We start from the raw sequence: 18,696 nt of genomic DNA, 5'->3' as shown, positions 1-18,696 counted from the left end.
GCAGGGGTATATATCAGGCACCATAGTGGCACCACTCCAGGGGGCGACCTGCCGGCCCACCGAGTGTTGCTAGGGTAAAAGTTTCTCCGACGAACGTGCACGCGGCGCGCGCACACCTAACTGGAATGGATATGAGCAAGCACTCGAAGAAGAACCTTTGGCTTCCTCCCAAAACTCCAAATTAAAATGTTTGGCCATGTTTATTTTATTATTGATTCATTTATTTTTTACTTTTCAGGTTTGCATTTATTTTAAGTTTAAATTTTGAAATTCTAGAAGGAAGATATACAGTGTTATAGACATAACCAGCACAGGACCTGCTACCTACCAGTACTTCCGATTTAAAATCTTCCATAACAAATTTCCACTGAGATGCATATTTGATGCTAAAAGGGTCAAAAGTCAGCACTTCCATAGGACTAATCAGCCCATCAACCCTTCGCAATACATCATCAATGCGCTTTGGATCTCCAGTGACAGCCTTCAGTTCAGGACCAAATATATTGTAGAACTCTTCAATAACCTGTTTGTTCAGACAAACAGAAATTATTTTTAACTATCTTTCAGCCAAAACAATATTTTTGTGTATTCTTTCCTTTAATAAATAACTTTTACACAAAGGAAATAAATAATCCTTACACTGACATACATTTTGTATATTCCCATAAAAGACTGTACAATTCCATATAAAAATCTAGGTGCCCAATATCACAGTTCTTATTCAGACAAAATTTCCATTCCTGCTAGTAGGAATATATTGCTAGTTTCTACAAAGTTTATATCCTTTCTCTTATCTCAAGATATACTTTCTGATCAAAAACTCACTCATCCACAAACATTATATTTATTATGTCAATTTGATCAAACAAGAATTTCCATAATTCTGACCTATTATCTTGCATTTGACATACTGACCTTTTATGTATGTCAAATTTTCTAAAATACTGTACATGGAAAACTCCCACAGTTTCAGGGATTATTTTCCCCCAAAACAAAGTATGTTCACTAAATCCTAAAAATGACTAATATATAAAAATATTTGATTGTTTTAAATACGTATAGAATTAGCAATAACGTAAACCTATTAAAATATATCTTTTCCAGACTAAGGCCCTGATCCTGAGAAGACTTAAACATGTGCTTAACTACACATACACATAATTAATCCCACTGACATCAGTGGGACTGTCCATTGCCTCAAGTTAAGCACAAGCATAAAGCTCTGCAAGATTTGGTTGTAGTTTTGGATAACTGTTCCTCTATTTATGTCTATGAATTTGTTCTTAAAACATTACATTTATTCTTCAGTGTTAAAAGTACACATTTAAAATACAAGACCTCTTAAAACATTTAAATTATTTTAATGATAATATAATAACGAGTAAATTTGGTGATGAATCACATTATCCATCTCCAAATAAAGAGCCCAATTTGAATTCAAGTCAGCATCCATTTCTGGCCCTACAGAGGTTGACCCAGATATACGAACCCATTCCATAATGAGGTACTGGTGAGCAGACCCTATGCCCACACACTGCTATAGAAACCATTGAGACTCTGCAGGCATCAGAATCCATCCACATGGCTTCCATTGAAGACTTGGGTCAATAATTATTACACCCCCATCATTTTATTCTTTTTTAACTTCCTTCTCCAGTTTGATCCTTTTCTTTTTCCTCCAACTTAGTTGGCCCACACTGAGATCAAGGCCAATTGTATTCCAAGATCAGATAATAAGTGCGCAGGAAAGCAGAAACCATCTGCCTCCCCTCCTCTGCCACTTTATGTATATTAGAAAAAGTGCTTCGAGTCCAAAAACCTGGGAGGCAGTAGATATACATTTCTACTACAACAGTATCTAAGGTGACCAGACAGCAAGTGTGAAAAATCAGGACAGGGTGGAGGGGTAATAGGAGCCTATATAAGAATGAGACCCAAAAATCGGGACTGTCCCTATAAAATCAGGACATCTGGTCACCCTAACAGTATTACAAAGAATCTGCCAGATGAGCCCACTAGCAAATGTTTTAAAGGTTACTAAAATTTCATTCAATTCAGCAAATACAATACAATGCAAAACAATCTCTCACAGCTGGGGAATCTAGATACACAATCCTTTTATTTAAAACCACACACATTACTACCTGCACAATATCATACAGATCTTGACAGATCGAAGCCATATAATCTGTTTTTTCAAATAGACGCCTTCGGTCAAATTCCCATCGTTGGTCTCTTCCTGAGGCTTCAATTTGGGCACGAATATCGAAATAGGATTTTTTCCACATTTCAAGAGTGCCTTTGGCTTCCAACAATTTAGTTTTTGCAATGCTTCTATCTTCTCTATTAAACAAAACAAAGCAGTTAAAAGACTGACAAGAACCTTTAAAGGTTTAATATGAAATGATGCTTTCATTGAGCTAGAATATCATGGTTCAATAAAGTCTTCTATTTTAATGAAATCTAGCCAAAACTTAAAATTTCCCAATACTATCTCACCCTCAAGAACATTTCATGACTTTGGTTTTTGAAAAGTTCAAAAGGAAGAAAGATTTCAGGGCTGATTCTGACAGCACTTATATCATATTTGTACCACTGGAATTCCACTGATTTCAATAGAGTTACTACTACTTTATACCAGCACATGTCAAAAGGGAACCAGTACCTCCACCTTTAAAGTTGCTTCAATAATATATGAGAGTGCATATAGTGAACTTCTCAAATGTGCCTTTAAAATTTGCTAAATATAATGAAAGCTCCTGAATATAAGTAAGACATACTTGATAAAATTGACAACTATCACACTTACTGTAAGATAGTCAAAGCTACTAACAGTTATGACCTAGTTAAGTAAGAATCTACTGCTTACTTAAACAAAGTCCGTAAGTCCACAACTTTGCAGACTCTCGCTGTAATTTCCCACGCAATTCTTTCCATGAGGGGTATCATCCGCTCATCCTTGTTGTAATGCCGTGAGATAATCCAAACCATTCTCAGTGCATTCATCATTGAAGGAATTGTATCCAAGACAATATTAAATCCAGTGCCATGAGTTAAATTCTTTTAAATAGAGGATAAATATTGTGAATAAGATTGCCATGAAAAAAAAAGATACTTATTCTATTAACTAAATACTTGGGCTCAAGAGAATTTATGAGACTAACAAACATATGACCAAATCCAGCAAACCTACGTGTCAGTAACTTTAAAGTTACTCATGTGCCTAAGTGTCTGCAGGACTGGGCCTATAGATGTGAATATTCAGGTTCTGGCAATTTGTTTTCTCATTAAAATTCTAGTTTCTATTGAAGACTGCCAGTACTTTTTGCCCAAATCTACCCCTGAATGCTTGAATGAGTCCTAGCTCCTTTAACAGGAGAATCATGAGTGCGCAGGAGACTCATGAGTGCATTCAGCAGCAGAAACTGGACCAAAAATGGAGCAATGATAAAACTTTGGCTTTGTTTATTCGCTCATTTTATTACCCATGTTAAGTGACTCCCCTGAGGCTGTGGTATAATAGCCAGCACTTCCTACCTAAGTGATTAAAATCTCAGACCTAATTCTACTTTCAGTTACTATGCGCAAGTACAACTCCTAGTAAAGTCGGTTCCAAAACTGAGGTTTGAAGCAGCCCACATTCCATCAAGATCTAGTGGGCACAGAAGTGAATGAAAGTTGACATGCAGTAGATGAGGCAGCCAAGATCTTGGGACCCTGATCCAACTCCCATTGTCAATAAGAATTGAATCAGGCATTAATTCAGTAAACTTGTACAGTTGCCTAAAAAGGTTACAAACCACTTATCTATGAGACAGAATACACTCTCCTCTCTATTGATCACTGCAGTCTGAACAACTCTGCACCTAGGAAGAGAAGCTAAACGAGCATTTTTTTCTTTTTTACTATCTAAGCAAATCACGGTGTATTTTTATTATTGATTAAAAAAATGACAGGAAAAATAAAAAAGAAGAGCTGGGCTTATACCAAAAGAAAGACATGACTGAATTAAACACTGACAAATCTTCCTGAAGTATCATTAGATAAACATACCTTCAAATGGCGCTCCAGAGTTGAAAGAAACCTAACATTATCTACAGCTTCCACGTGGTGCCTGCTAAGATCACTTATGACTATCTGCAAATTTTCAAGAAGTCCAGATTCAGCTTCCTTTAGTATTGCTAAAATTTTTTTCACTAATGGGAGCTTTATCTGTTCAGTCAGAGCACTTAAAGTAGCATTTCTTTCACGCCACAGGTCAATTTCTGCTAGTGGGCCATTACCCTGAAGATGAGAGGAAGCAAGAAAAGGCATTAGAATTCTCTTTATGACTGGGGGGGAAATTATAACCACACTCACATTTCGTAAGCTTTTATTTGCAACATGTTCAGTGCACTAAACAAGGCTGCATCAATAAAGATATTTATATGGCTACACATGCATAATGTGGCCATAAGACATTTCTGAAACACAGAGCACTTCCTAGAGGAAAAGACAGTTACTCACCTTTGTAACTGTTGTTCTTCGAGATGTGTTGCTCATATTCATTCCAAGTAGGTGTGCGCGCGCCGCGTGCACGTTCGTCAGAAGAATTTTCCCCTAGCAACACCCGGCGGGTCGGCAGGCGCCCCCTGGCGTGGCACCTTTGCGGCACCGTATAATATTATGCCGCTGCCGACCCGGCCGCTCCTCAGTTGCTCTCGCTGGCTACTCCGAGAGGTGTGGAAGGAGGGCGGGTGGTGAATGAATAATGAGCAACACATCTCGAAGAGGCAACAGTTAAGGTGTAGTAACCGTCTTTTCTTCTTCGAGTGCTTGCTCATATATTCATTCGCAAAGTAGAGTGAACCCAAGGCCTTACCTAGGGCGGGGGCGTTGGAGTTGGAGACTGTTGAATGCTAGAACAGCCAAGCCAGAGCTGCATCGTCCTCTGGACTGCTGCACCCAAGGCGTAATGGGCAGAGAACGGTGTGCAAACGGACGACCACGTGGCTGCACGGACATACTGTTCTTGTATAGGTACAGGCGGGCTAGGAATGCAATCGAGGAAGCTTGTGCTCTCGGGAATTATGGCAGTCACTCGTCCTGGAGAGGTGTGAGCTAAAGCGTAGCACGTTTTAATGCAGGCCATCACCCGGATGAGATTAGTTTGAGAGCGAGACAGGGGACCTTTCATCCTGTTCCCGCACGGCAATAAAAAAGGGAGGTACTTTCGAAAAGGTTCTGGTGGCGTGTTAATGTCAGAAACACCAGCGCTCTGCGAACATCGACAGTTGAATGTAGGCTCTGCACCTGCAGGAATGCATGAGGTTTAGGATAAAACACTGAGGAGGAATATGTCCTGGTTAGAGGTGGAAAGGGGAGACCACTTTGGGCAGGAAGGCGGGCTGCGGCGCGCAGCTGCACCTTGTCCTGGTGGAATAATCATGTAAGGTGGTAGTCCGCGACAAAAGCACGAAGTCTCAGAGACTCCCCTGGCCGATGTAATAGCCACCAGGAACGCCAACTTTCGCACGATAGATACAGGAGAGAGTCAGGTAAGCCCAAGGGTTAGGAAGGGAGGGGCCATTAGTTTTGAGAGAAACCGCCAGATTGAGGTCCAGGAGGGGGCGGGACGGCGGACCTGGGGTACAAACCGCTCCAAGCCCTTGAGGAACCTAGAGACCATCGGTGAGTAGAAGAACGGAGGAAGGGCCGTCTCCTGGAATGGACCGAAGAAAATGCAAGCTAGGTGGACTCACAAGGACTTGAGACTGCGATGGTCACTGCTGTTTAAGGTGCCATAGATAATTCCAATATCACTGGATGGAGGCACGTGTTTGGTGATACGCCTTGCGACTGACAATCCAGCAATGAGAACCTCTTCCATATTTCGCCAGAATAGTAGCCCTGAGTTGCAGGCTTCCCTGCTTTCGCAGGATGCCACCTGCTGCACTGGGGTAGAACAGCGGCAGCTCCGCAGAGCTCAGCCAGCAGGAACCACACCGTCAGGTGGAGGGACCAGATGGTCGGAGATGGGAGAAGCCTCGTGGTCTTCGAGATTATTAAGTCCTGATGTAGCCGGCAGGAGAAAACCGGACTGAGCTATGGACAGGTCCAGCAGCGTGGTGTACCAGTGGGTGCTGAGGCCACGCTGGGGCGTATCGAGAATTACCCGAGCCTTGTCCCTGCGGCAGCTTTACCAGGAACTTTGTGCATCAATCGGAAGGCGGGAAGGCATATAAGGATTGTGGTCGGACCATGGAGGGGGGCAGGAGGAATGCGTCCGTAGATCGATGCGGGCAAGACCCGCGGAAGGAGCAGAACCTGGGGCACTTTCGTTGGTGCGGGAGGCGAAGAGGTCGATCCGGGGATAACCCGCCACCTCCGGAAAATGAGAATGGCTACTGTCCGGACGAAGGGACCACTCGTGGGCTAGGAGGACCTGCTGAGATGGTCCGCCAACTATGTTCTGGACTCCTTGGAGGAAGGAGGCCACCAGATCCACTGACTCACTATACAAAATTCCCGAGATTATAGCCTCTGACAAAGAGGAGAAACGTGCCCTCCCTGCTTGTTCTTATATCATCGCGTGTGTTGTCCTGAGCACTAAAACCAATGTCCCGCATGAGGGAGAGGAAAGGTCTGAACAGCGAAACTGTTCGCAGCTCTTCAGCGTATGTGCATGACTCTCTAGCAGACCAAGACCTGGTTCGGCAGACCCCCATGTAGCTCCCCACCCAGAGATGCGTCTTTTCAGGACTGATTGGTTGCCGGGATGAACGGCCCCGATGGCCCACACATACGGGGACGTCTTTCCACCACCGAGTGAAGCAAAACCGTCTGTGGGAGAGACACATGCCTATGCATGTCCCTCTTCGACGGTCGATAACGGAGGCCAACCAAATTTGCCGGGGCCGAAGGCGGAGTTGTTCTTGTGACAAGGTGCAGCCACCATGTACGGAGCAGGCTGAGACAACCCGTGCGAGATCTGGGGAGTTAGTAGGCCTCTATTGTATAGACTTATCGCCTGTAACCGCAGGGAAGCAGGCTGTCGCGGGGATGGAAGGCTAATAAAGCTCCTATGAAGTCTTTCCCTGCTGTGACTGAGGACTGATTTCGAAAATTGATCATAACCTAAGAGTTCTAACACTCTGTTATACCGCTATGTGTTGGACCTGAGGCCTCTGACCCGCGAACAAATCCATGTTCCAGTAGAGCGGAAGAACATAGCTCGTCGACGGTAAGTAAGCCCCACTACGCCATACATTTTGTAAACACCCGCGGCGGCAGAGAGACGCTGAAGGCAAGACCTTAATGGAAACGTCGGTCCCGCTACCACAAACGAAAAAAGCGTGCGTGGGCTTAGATCGAAACAATGAAATTAGGCTCCTCATGTCAGGAGCAGCGAACCAGGTCTCCCGGTCCAGGACGGGAGATAGACCCCAAGACGACCACCATGCGAACTTCAACTTCTTCACAAGCGTTGATCCGCGCATTCTAGATGATTTGTGAGACCCTCTTTGACTGGATTAAAAATAGCAGGAGTCAAACCCTCTACCTCTGATCTAGCACCTCCTCTTATAAGCTCCGATTTCGAGAAGCTTGAGGAACCTCCTGTACAGAGATGCTGTAGAGGGGTCCCTGAAGTCTCCGGGATGGTGGAGGAGGTATGCGAAAATAAATGCTGGAGTTTAGCCAAAACTCACGTCGACAGAACCCAACATCGAATTAGCGTCGTCCACGCCGGAGAAGTTAGAAGTGCGGTTTGAAAAAAGAAATGGAACTGAAAGGGACTGTTGGGCCTCTTTGCTTTTTCTTCGGGGACCGCACCTCAAAAATTGTGTTTAGGTCCGTCGGCTTTTTTGCAAACCATTTGTTTGTCCTCCCTTGGACAGACTGACGTCCTGTCACTCGGCCCGTGTCTATTAAGTCTTGACGGGCTGTGGGAGGGCCGAGCTGCCCTGCGAAGACCTTCTGGGTCTGCGCTGTGCATGGCTACGAGCGCATATAATCGGTTGTCTTAGGCTTTGGACGTGTTGTCTCTTCTCCGAAAAGAGCCTGCCCTCAAATGGAGGTCCTGATCTTGTGCAGTTCTGAGCAAACCGACCCCTGCAACCACGAATCCCTCCCATTCTTCTCCTGCCGCGACTCCAGCCGCTGAATCTCCCATCGAGGATCTCAGGAGGTCTGGAATCTTTTGCCCTCCTCCAGCATGCTCTGGAACTCCTGACAGGGAGTCTAGCGGTACCAGACTCAGTGAATTGGCCATGACTAGCCACGGTTAAATGTATCACTTGAGGGAAGCCGTTTGGTTGCAACCCACACTGCAGACCCCCTGCGGATTAACTTGCTCCCCAGGTCATGCGTTTAGCCTCCCCATTTGGTCGGGCTGGCCATCCTCCCTCCTTGACGGATTTACGACCAGGGAGCATGAGAGGAGGGTGTAGATGGTACTGGTACCCTTTAGAGAGCACCTAATGTCACTTCCTCTCACCCCTGGCCTTGAGCGATAGACGCCGGAGACCTGCCAATTGTTGTCCGCTCTTCTTGGATGAGCTATGAAAGACAGACGACCATGTCGGGCATCTGAAGACGAATGTCCCACGACCGGGTCTCCACCTCGTGACTTCCTCCACCTGCGGTTAAGTCTCACGCACCGCATGCATGTCGCTTGGGTGCGATAGGATGGGCGGGCCCGAAATTGAAGTGCCCACCACACCCTTGTCGCGAGAGAGACGAGAGACATGCACCACAGTCCTCCTCAGTTCTTGCCTAGGGAGCGCCGTTTGGCGGTTCAGTGGTCCTGCGTCACCGTAGTATGCGTGTTCCTCTCGGTGGACGCTTATACAGCCTCCTACCACGGTGGAAGTCGCATGCTGGGATACCACTTAATGGATCACCTTGGCTTAATGATAGGCCCAAGTTCCAGACAGGCCACTTGGCGGCCTGTCCCACGACCTGTGCTCTCTGTCCCACACCCCGTATAGGCCGCTACGGACCGGCGAGAACCCGAGGGGTGCCGTGGTCACTCCAATGTGGCACAGATCGTCCTGCGGCTTTACACCCTCCTTGATTGCTTAACTAGGTTGCCGAGAGTCTACCAGTGCCTGACCGGACACTCGACCAGCACGTCCGGAGGTCATCGGGTGACTGCTACCAGCCTGGTGCCCGGAGGGATGATCTCGAGTAACGACGTGATATGGCTCCGCGGATGGTTCGGAGGTTAACGTCGACGCAGTACGTCGTACCTGGCCGTGTCGAAGTACACCGCACCACAGAGAACCGCCGGGACTGCGAGCGCGTGTGACTTAGAACCTGCGCGGCGTTCCGTGATCTCGATCTCACCGGCCTGTCTCACTCCGAGGACATGTCGGGGTTCGAAACTAGCGCCCCGAACGAATTACCCGCCACCTGTCGTGCCGGGGTGAGCAGGAGTTCAGCACCGCTATCATTCCCTCCCTTCGCAAAGTTCCGGCGTATGGACAGCAAGCTCGACCAGGCATCCGCCGGGAGCTGTTTGCACCGCTACTCAACTGCTCTTGCCCTGGCCGGATCCGACTTGTCTGGAGAAAACGGTGCCGGGCAGATGGTTGCCGGACGGGTGTGTTCCCATGCTCAGACTCGTGCTTTGTAAGTATCGCCCAGAGCTTGGGACTTCTCGCCCTCATGAAGGAGCTTGCCGGGCCACTTCTCCCGGAGACTTTGCCGCGTGTTTTCGTGACCTCTCTCCGTGCCGATGCAAACTTTCTGCCCGTCGGTTCGGTCGCGCTCGCCCGGACTGCCAGGGTCAAAGCGGCTCCATAAGACTGCTTTAACGCGATCCCAACTCCTTTTTCCTTGTTCAAAGGACTTTACATATTTTCACTTGCTCCGTTCAATTGACCCCCACACTCAGCAACGATCGTGGGTCTCCTTTTGCATCCGCGCCAGGCGTACACGGAGCGGGCGAGGAGGAGTATACCTCAGCCCACTAACTATATACAACTACGTTTAACAACTATACTTATAACTATTAACTATTAACAACTACCAAACAACACTAACTAACTAAGAACTATGTAGAACGGGTGAAACGCTAGGGATGTGGAGGTCAGCTAAGCCGCACTCCACGTTCCAACGACCGACACGGGCGGTAAGAAGGAACTGAGGAGCGGCCGGGTCGGCAGGGGCATATATACGGTGCTGCAAAGGCACCAAGCCAGGGGGCGCCTGCCGACCCGCCGGGTGTTGCTAGGGGAAAATTCTTCTGACGAACGTGCACGCGGCGCGCGCACACCTACTTGGAATGAATATGAGCAAGCACTCGAAGAAGAAGAAATATTTGCCAATTTAGGTTCCAGTCAGGAGATTAGCCCCATACAAGCAGATCCCTGAAGTTAATGGGGCTTCACACAGGCAGTGGGGTCTGCCATCTGGAACTAATTGCAGGATTGGGGCTTTAGGCCTCAGTTCTGCAAACACTTATGCCTGTGAGTAACTTTATAGATATGAGTAGTCAGGTTGACTTTAATGGGCTTACTCACTTCCATAAAGTTACTTGTGTGTGTAACTGTTTGCAGAATCAGGTCCTTACAGTGAGAATTTTTGAATATTCATAAAGATTTCAGGGATAAATAAGTGCTAAATTAAAACAAAATGTCATTGCAGTTTTTAATATTATATAATGTTTATCACATTGATTTGACTAATAGGGAGACAGCTAACAATGATGATTTTGAAAATGTACACTCCATTATCCAAGTTTATGTTGCTGAAGATTCAGAAGATGGGGATAAAGTAAGTGTTTCTTTTCATTTTTTTCTGAAGTGTTTCTATTCAAGGCAAATACAGAATGAGGAATAACAGGCTAGGCAATGGTACTAAGAAAAGGATCTGGGCAGTATAGTGGCTCACAAATTGAACAAATTGAAAATGAAACTGAAAACTGAAATGGTTAATATCATACTGGAGTATATTAACAGGAGTGCTGCATATAAGGTAATTACCCCGCTCTACACAGCACTGGTGAGGCCTCCACTGGAGTAGTGCATCTAGTTTTGGGCACCACACTTTAAGAAAGATAAGAAGATACATAAGATCATAAGAACTCAGTCGGCCCAAAGGTTCATCTAGCCCAGTATTCTGTCTTCCAACAGTGGCCAATGCCAGGTGCCCCAGAGGAAATGAACAGAACAGGTAATCATCAAGTGATCCATCCCCTTTCGCCTATTCCCAGCTTCTGGCAAACAGAGGCTAGGGACATCATCCCTGCCCATCCTGGCTAATAGCCACTGATGGACCTATCCTCCATGAACTTATCTAGTTCTTTTTTCAACCCATTAGTCTTAGCTTTCACAACATCCTCTGAAAAGGAATTCCATAGGTTGACCGTGCGCTGTGTGAAAAAATATTTCCTTGTGTTTGTTTTAAACCTGCTGCCTATTAGTTTCATTTGGTAACCTCTAGTTCTTGTGTTATGAGAAGGAGTAAATAACACTTCTTTATTTATTTTCTCCACATCAGTCATGATTTTATAGACCTCTATCATATGCCCCCTTAGTCGTCTCTTTTCCAAGCTGAAAAGTCACCGTCTTATTAATCTCTCCTCATACGGTAGCTGTTCCATACCCCTAATAATTTTTGTTGCTCTTTTCTGAACCTTTTCCAATTCTAATATATTTTTTTAGAGATGAGGCGACCACATGTGCATGCAGTATTCAAGATGTGGATGTACCATGGATTTATATAAAGGCAATACGATATTTTCTGTCTTATTATCTATCTATTTCTTAATGATTCCCAACATTCTGTTTGCTTTTTGACTCCTGCTGCATATTGAGCGGATGTTTTCAGAGAACTATCCACAATGACGCCAAGGTCTCTTTCTTAAGTGCTAACAGCTAATTTAGACCCCATCATTTTATATGTATATTTGGGATTATGTTTTCCAATGTGCATTACTTTGCATTGTGATGTGGACAAACTGGAGAGAGTGCACAGGAGAGCAACAAAAATGTTAAAAGGTTTAGAAAACCTGACTTATTAAGACACGTAAAAAAATGGGCAAATTTAGTCTTGAGAAAAGAAGACTGAGGGGAGAACTAATAACAGTCTTCAAATATGCTAAGAATTGTTATAAAGAGGACTATGATCAATTGTTCTCCATGTCCACTGAACAAAAAGCTGTCAACTTAATCTGCAGCAAGGGAGATTTAGGCTAGATATTAGAAAAATCTTTCCAACTATAAAGATAGGTAAATACTGGAACAGGCTTCCAAGGGAAGCTGTGGAATCCCCCTCACTGGACATTTTAAAGAATAAGTTAGACAAACACCTGTCAGGGATGGTCTAGGTTTACTTGACCCTGCCTCAGCACAGGGTTCTGAACTAGATGACTTCTTGAGGTCCCTTCCTGCCCTACTTTTCTATGATTCTCTATGAAGTTAGTTCTAGTGAAAGGAACCTGATGGCAGACCAGGACATTCAAGTCCTCTAGCCTCAAAACAGGCAGCTTCAGCAAGCTCCCACACACTGTCCTGCCGATGCGCCTTGCTCCTTTCCCATGATCCCACCCCTAGGAAAGGAAATGTCAGTCTCCAAACCCATTTAGTACCTTGACTCCCTGCAGAGACTGCCAACAAAAATAGCCATTAAAGCCAAATGTGGGTGATAATTTTTGTGATGTGAACACTTGATCATTGGCAGCTGGGCTGAGACCACCACACTCGTTTTACGCAGAGCACTGAACAGCCATCAGTTGGAAACAACTTTCCATAAGTAATAATCTGCAGGATTTGCACTGACAATTTGGAAGTGAATTGCTTTATACTCCATTACCCAGAAGACACCCAGTTCCCCACTACCTTTGTTTTGCTTTATATTAGTCAGCAGATGGAAACCACACCCTTTCGGGCAATCAAACAGAGAATGACACTGAGCACAAACCAGTAATGGAGAGATCAGTTTTGGCATGCTGAGTGGTTATTAGCAATGTTACCTGTGGGACCTTTCTGAGTTGGTCCTCAACGGCTGTGGATATTAATGTTAGCCAGGTCATTCCACAGTGCTCCAATGTTTCAATCACTTCTGGATCTGTGGCAAGTTCACTCACTTCTGCATCTAGATTTATAGTTGGCATCTCCAATTTAATCTCTCCTGTTGGAACGAAATGCAGTTAGACTCGGTTAGCCATTTTATTTCCCCAATATGCTTCATCAACACCATTCAAATAACACAATGAAAAAAGCACAAATCTTCCATCTAGGTATCTATCTGAGGACAGCTAGTAAACCTTCCGCTTATTCTATCAGCGATTTTGGCCAAAAGTTTCCTCTCTCTCCAGAGTTTTTGGAAGTGTAACCCCCGCCACACCTCTCACGTTCCAGGTTTTAAAACAATCTCTAACTATTAGGAATTAGGCTGAGACATCATTGGGGCAGATTATCCCACATCTACCTATTCTGGGGCTCTTGCACCTTCCTCTGAAGCATCTGGTAATGGCCATTGTCAGAGACAGGATTCTGGACTGGAGAGACCAAAAGCCTGATCCGGTAGGCAATTCCTATATTCCTGTGCTCCCCTCCCTCACTCTCCCACCACATGACTGTTGGAAGGCAGTTAGGGGAGTTTAGCCTCTCTCCCACTCCTATTCCTGACTCCTTGGCAGGATATTTATTACAAATCTGGTCTATTTGCTCCATGCTCCCTTGCATGTATAAAGCTGTATGTAATGCTCTTATCATCACAGAAGAGGACCTCTGATCAAATCTGGAGACTCTCCAGGAGCTGCATGCAATTATATAACTACAGGTTGAGTATCACTATTTGAAACAAAGCCAAACCTGAATTAATTTCTTTCCACTGTCATGTAAGGTAAATATCAAGTGTAGGGCAGGGGGAGATACTTGCCTTCAATCTGCTGTATAGTCCTTTGAATATGGCTTAGGAATTTCTGCATGTTCATTAAGAACTCATTCCTTATTATGTGAAAGCTGTGAAATTCCACAGACTGCTCTTTCTTTTTTTCAAGAGGCTCAGCTTCAGCTAAATGCCTGTCTTCAGCCTCTGGCTTTTCGGCATCTGGATGAAAGGCAGGTTCCTCAGCCTTGTACTGATTATGGGACAAAGCAGGCAAAAAAACCTGAAATGCAAACATGTACCACAAATTAGACTGTTCACAATTTTGAAAGATCAACATCCAGTCAAATTTCTAAATATTAATTTAACAAACCTTTGGATCTATTGCACATGACTAACTATAATTCATTTCATTTCTTTATTGGCATGATTTTCTCCTCAAATCTTATGGGGTAATAGCCCAGTCATCCTTTTTTATTCTGTCTTCACACACTATCTGAAAGCTTCCTTCAACCTCACCTGACTCTCATGTATAAATAAAGGCATATGTTATTACATTCCCAGACACCCCCTACACTTGGAACATGCAATGAGTTCAAATATCAGTTCTCTCCACACTCTTCCCTAAACTCATGGGGGGGGGGATTCAAATTAAATATTATATATAAATTTAAAGAGGGTAAATCAGATTAGCTCAGCAACTATTAGAATTTACTGTGTACTGATAATATCAACCTTGTACTAAATGGATTAGACTCTAACAAAAACTTCAGGGGTCCATACGCAGAAATGGTAACACCTTTACCTGTGAGAAAATATTCTTCAGCATCAAAAGAGTATGACCATTCAGAATGCCACATTCTAGCAATTCAGGCAGAATTTCATTAGCTTCGTTCACATCATTAGGCTCACTAACTGTTTCTAGACAGTAATAAATAATAAGTGTTACATTTTGCTACTTGATACAGAAAGCAGTCATTAAAACCAGTGCTGATGTGTTCCTGCATAAGGAGTAATTAAATGTTAATCATTCTAAAAAGTAAATATATCTGCGAATAAACTGGATATGACATGAGCCAATTAACTCAGCCACTTATAAATGAAACCTGCCTGGACTCTCAAATACTCTAAAGCAGGTTACAACAAGCAAAAGGAGATCAGATGAATCATTCTACTATAAGTTTTTATATGCCAGCTTGATGGCTTAGTGGTGGTTCTTTCCTCTGTCATGTCTTCTGGAGATGCTATTTTAATTTCCAGCTTCTCACTCTTCAGAGGTAATGGGAAAACCTTGCACAGAACTCATCAAAAAATGCCAATTATTTTTTGCTGGAAATGTTGAAAAATTAATGAGAAAAATCAGGACAGGATGGGGGGTAATAGGTGCCTATATAAGACAAAGCCCCAAATATCAGGACTGTTCCTATAAAATCGGGACATCTGCCCACCCTAGGCTGGTTAGTTCTGCCAAGCTCAGGCTGAGACTATTTGATAGCCCCTGTCTAGCATTACAGTGAGGTGGCACCAGGATAGGGTTAAGGATTGGGTCTGGACAGTGGCTCAGGGTTAATGTTACTATAGCCTGCAGCAGACATTGTCACTGTTTTCAGGACAAATTATTAATTGTTAAAACAAGATTATGTTTTATGTACTCGTACTGCATATCAGAATTTGAGCCATGTAAACAACCCTTGGGAGACTAAAGTATAGCTGTTATCTTCATCATCACCTTAGTGCCTAGCATCGTATACAACTTTTCATCTTCAAAGCTTCCTACAAACATTTAGTAATTAAACCTCAGTACTTCCTCTCAGGGAGGTATGCAAGTCTTATCCCCATCTGTAAAATGGGGGAATGAAGGCAGACAGCTCAGATGACTTTCCACAAAGTGGATGCCAAAGACACATTAAAACTCAGAAGTTTCTGGCTCCCAGGCCTGTTCTGAGACCGCACATGTCTATTCATCTTGAATACACATTGTCCTAAATCCCAATCATCATCATTTCTTAGTCTAAAGTGCTTTTTAATACAAACACTGAAAACGTTCAATCATAATTTATCCATGAAAAATACCTCTTGTATCTCTGAGAAAGAACATAATATCATCATGTACAAATTCTTCAGAAATGTCATTAAAAGCCACATGAAAATATAGGTTGTAAACTGTCTGTTTTATGATCTGAAACATAAGAAAGATGGTAATCAATGTAATCAAATATAAATGCGATTATTTGCTGACACATTTCTTAAACAAATCCTACAACAGATTTAGAGTTCTGTTAGTTACCAGGAGGACAAAATCAATTCCATCTCTTACTCCAGTATGTTTATGTTATTGTGCCACATAAATCACTAACACAAAAACAAAATTAAAAAGAAAACACACACCTACAAATATACAAATATTCAGCTTTGGGAGCAACCTAAGAATTTTGCCTCCCACGCCTATGGAAGCTAAGAGTATCAAGAAATGAGCACTGTCAGTTTCAAATCAGAGAGAGGTACAGACCACAATGCCATTGACGGTAGCCTCAAAGGAACACACAAACATATATCCAGCTACTCAAGTGGAAGGAGAAAAGACTGGGAGTTCAGAAAAAGACACCAGTCATACAATGAGATTAATTAAATGACTACATCCTGACAGCCTCAAAGATCATGCATCTTTAGGTGAACATAAAGTGACAAGTAACCTGTGGCCAAGGGCCTAGTGTCCTTCTCACCTCCTTCGCACACTATTGTTACTTATTGGTTCTAGCTAATTATGAACTTTGCTAGCTGTCTGATGCAAACAAATCTAGGGGTTGGTGGTGTAGTATGTGGTACACAAACAACTCATTGATATATTCATTGTAACCGTAAGTATTGAAAACCTATGTCGGGGATAGTGATTCACAGTGCCTGTACAGCACTGAACAAAAGCCAAAGTTGAATTATAGGGGGTTTTCACCTTTCTCTGAAGCATCAAGCACAGGCCACTGCCAGAGGCTTGATACTGGACACCTCAGTAGGATGTTGTGTTCACCCCACACCACCCCTGAAGGGGTTAAGGTGGCTCAGAAGTGGCTAATTAACCTAACAGGCTGCACCTGGAGGAAGACAATACTAATTGAAGATGGAGACCATCTGGAGCAGAGTAGGTGGGACTCATATAAAGCCAGGAAGTGGGGGCATAAAGGGGCTTCAGTCTCTTGCTGGGCCTAGTAAGGAGAGAAGAAGGAAAATCAGTGGGGAAGCAGAAGCCCTAGGACTCTGACAGAAGGGTTTTTCCCCAGAAGGGTGAGAGAAAGAAGACTGCAGAGTATGGAGTAGGAAGAAGCCCAGAGAAACAGCAGCAAGGGTTGAGACCATGCAGACCTTGGCTGCTGATAGTAGAGTCCCTGGACTGTAACCTGGAGTAGCAGATGAGCCTGGGTTCCCCTACAGACAATGGGAAAGTGGCACAGTTTTGAGTGGGAAGAGTGCCTGGAATGGTACCTGGACAGCTGGTCTGATGAGACTTTGTTAACCACAGTAGGGGAAAACTATATATAGTGACCTGGCTGGAGGGCCAAGCCAGGAAGAGGAACCACTGTGACTCCTAGAGAGGGGCTCCAGTACAAGCAAGCAAGGGGGCATCAGACCAGGCAGAGGTATCTCCTAGCAATGAGAAACACTCTCTGCAGGCCATGCAGGGAGCTATCCTATTACATTCTGTTTCAGTTGGAAAATCAGATGCTTATATGTTTTATCTTGCTCTAGGACAAGGGTGGGCAAACTATGCCCTGTGGGTCAGGGCTTTGGATCCGGCCTGTGGGATTGCCAGCCTTGTGGCACAGTGGGGCTAAGGCAGGCCACAGGGATGTGGTGCCTGCCTGCCTTAGCCCCGTGCTGCTCCCAGAAGCGGCTGGCACCACATCCCTGTGGCCCCTGGGGATGGGGGAGCAGAGGGTTCTGTGCACTGCCCTCACCTGCAGGCATCACCCCCTGCAGCTCTCATTGGCCGGAAACAGGGAACCATGGCCAACAGGAGCTTCGGGGGAGGCACCCGCAGGTGAGGGCAGCATGCGGAGCCCGCTGTCCCGCCACCCACAGGGATGTGGTGCTGGCTGCTTCTGGGAGTGGCATGGGGCTAGGGAGCCTGCCTTCGCCCTGCTGCATGATGTTGCCATCCCAGAGCCGCTCCAGGTAAGTGGCACCAGGCCGAAGCCCACACCAAGAACCCCTCCTGCACCTCAGCCCCCTGCTGCACCCTGTACCCCACACCCTTCCTGCACCCCAACCCCTTGCCCTGAGCCTTTTCCTGCACATCGAACTCCCTCCTACACCCCTGCCTCAGCCCTATATTCACGGCCCTGCATGCACTTTTCCCACCCAGATGTGGCCCTCAGGCCAAAAAGGTTGCCGACCCCTGCTCTAGGATCACAGTATGCAGTTTTACATCTTTAACTCTACATAAGGTTTCTTGAAACATTCACACATTTAAATGTTCATATCACAAACAAAGCCCCTTCAGATTCCTCAAGAAAACAAAAGTAATGGACTTACTTTGAATATTTGCTCTCTGCTTTCACCTGCAAATCCTTGGGCTAGGTCACTCAAAGCCGACATAATGGATAGATGTGATGTATCTCGCAAAGATTTAGTGTCTACAAATTCTGAAGCAGATGTTTTCCTTTTCCAATCCCTCTCTAATAAAGAAATTCACAGAAGAGGAAATCAATGAAGCTCACCTATTCCAATCTTTCAGAACCAAAGTGTCAAACTCAAATTATAGTCCTGAAATAAACAAAAGAACAGCTTTGCTGGTCTTTCACAAAGTAGCCATCCAAGCTACTCATTAATTATACATTTGTGATTCACACCGTTCCATTTCTGCAGAACAGGATCTCAATATAT

At 44.7% G+C, this 18,696-nt stretch overlaps 1 protein-coding gene across 1 annotated transcript in view; it reads right to left on the bottom strand.

Moving 5' to 3' along the window:
* DNAH10 (dynein axonemal heavy chain 10) overlaps positions 1-18,696 on the bottom strand; it is a 121,928-nt gene that overhangs the window by 98,904 nt on the left and 4,328 nt on the right. The window contains exons 3-11 of the mRNA XM_075059969.1: positions 18,346-18,488; positions 15,892-15,997; positions 14,624-14,739; positions 13,870-14,101; positions 12,959-13,116; positions 4,054-4,284; positions 2,870-3,060; positions 2,145-2,343; positions 329-523 (exon numbers count right to left, since the gene is read on the bottom strand). Coding sequence (XP_074916070.1) covers positions 329-523; positions 2,145-2,343; positions 2,870-3,060; positions 4,054-4,284; positions 12,959-13,116; positions 13,870-14,101; positions 14,624-14,739; positions 15,892-15,997; positions 18,346-18,488 — 1,571 coding nt within the window. The remainder of the gene's footprint in view (positions 1-328; positions 524-2,144; positions 2,344-2,869; positions 3,061-4,053; positions 4,285-12,958; positions 13,117-13,869; positions 14,102-14,623; positions 14,740-15,891; positions 15,998-18,345; positions 18,489-18,696) is intronic.

This window comes from Chelonoidis abingdonii, chromosome 22 (genome assembly GCF_003597395.2).
Source record: "Chelonoidis abingdonii isolate Lonesome George chromosome 22, CheloAbing_2.0, whole genome shotgun sequence".
In the NCBI taxonomy this organism is placed as follows: domain Eukaryota; kingdom Metazoa; phylum Chordata; order Testudines; family Testudinidae; genus Chelonoidis; species Chelonoidis abingdonii.
The sequence above is the reverse complement of the archived record's forward strand: the minus strand, read 5'-3'. Positions and strand labels throughout refer to the sequence as shown.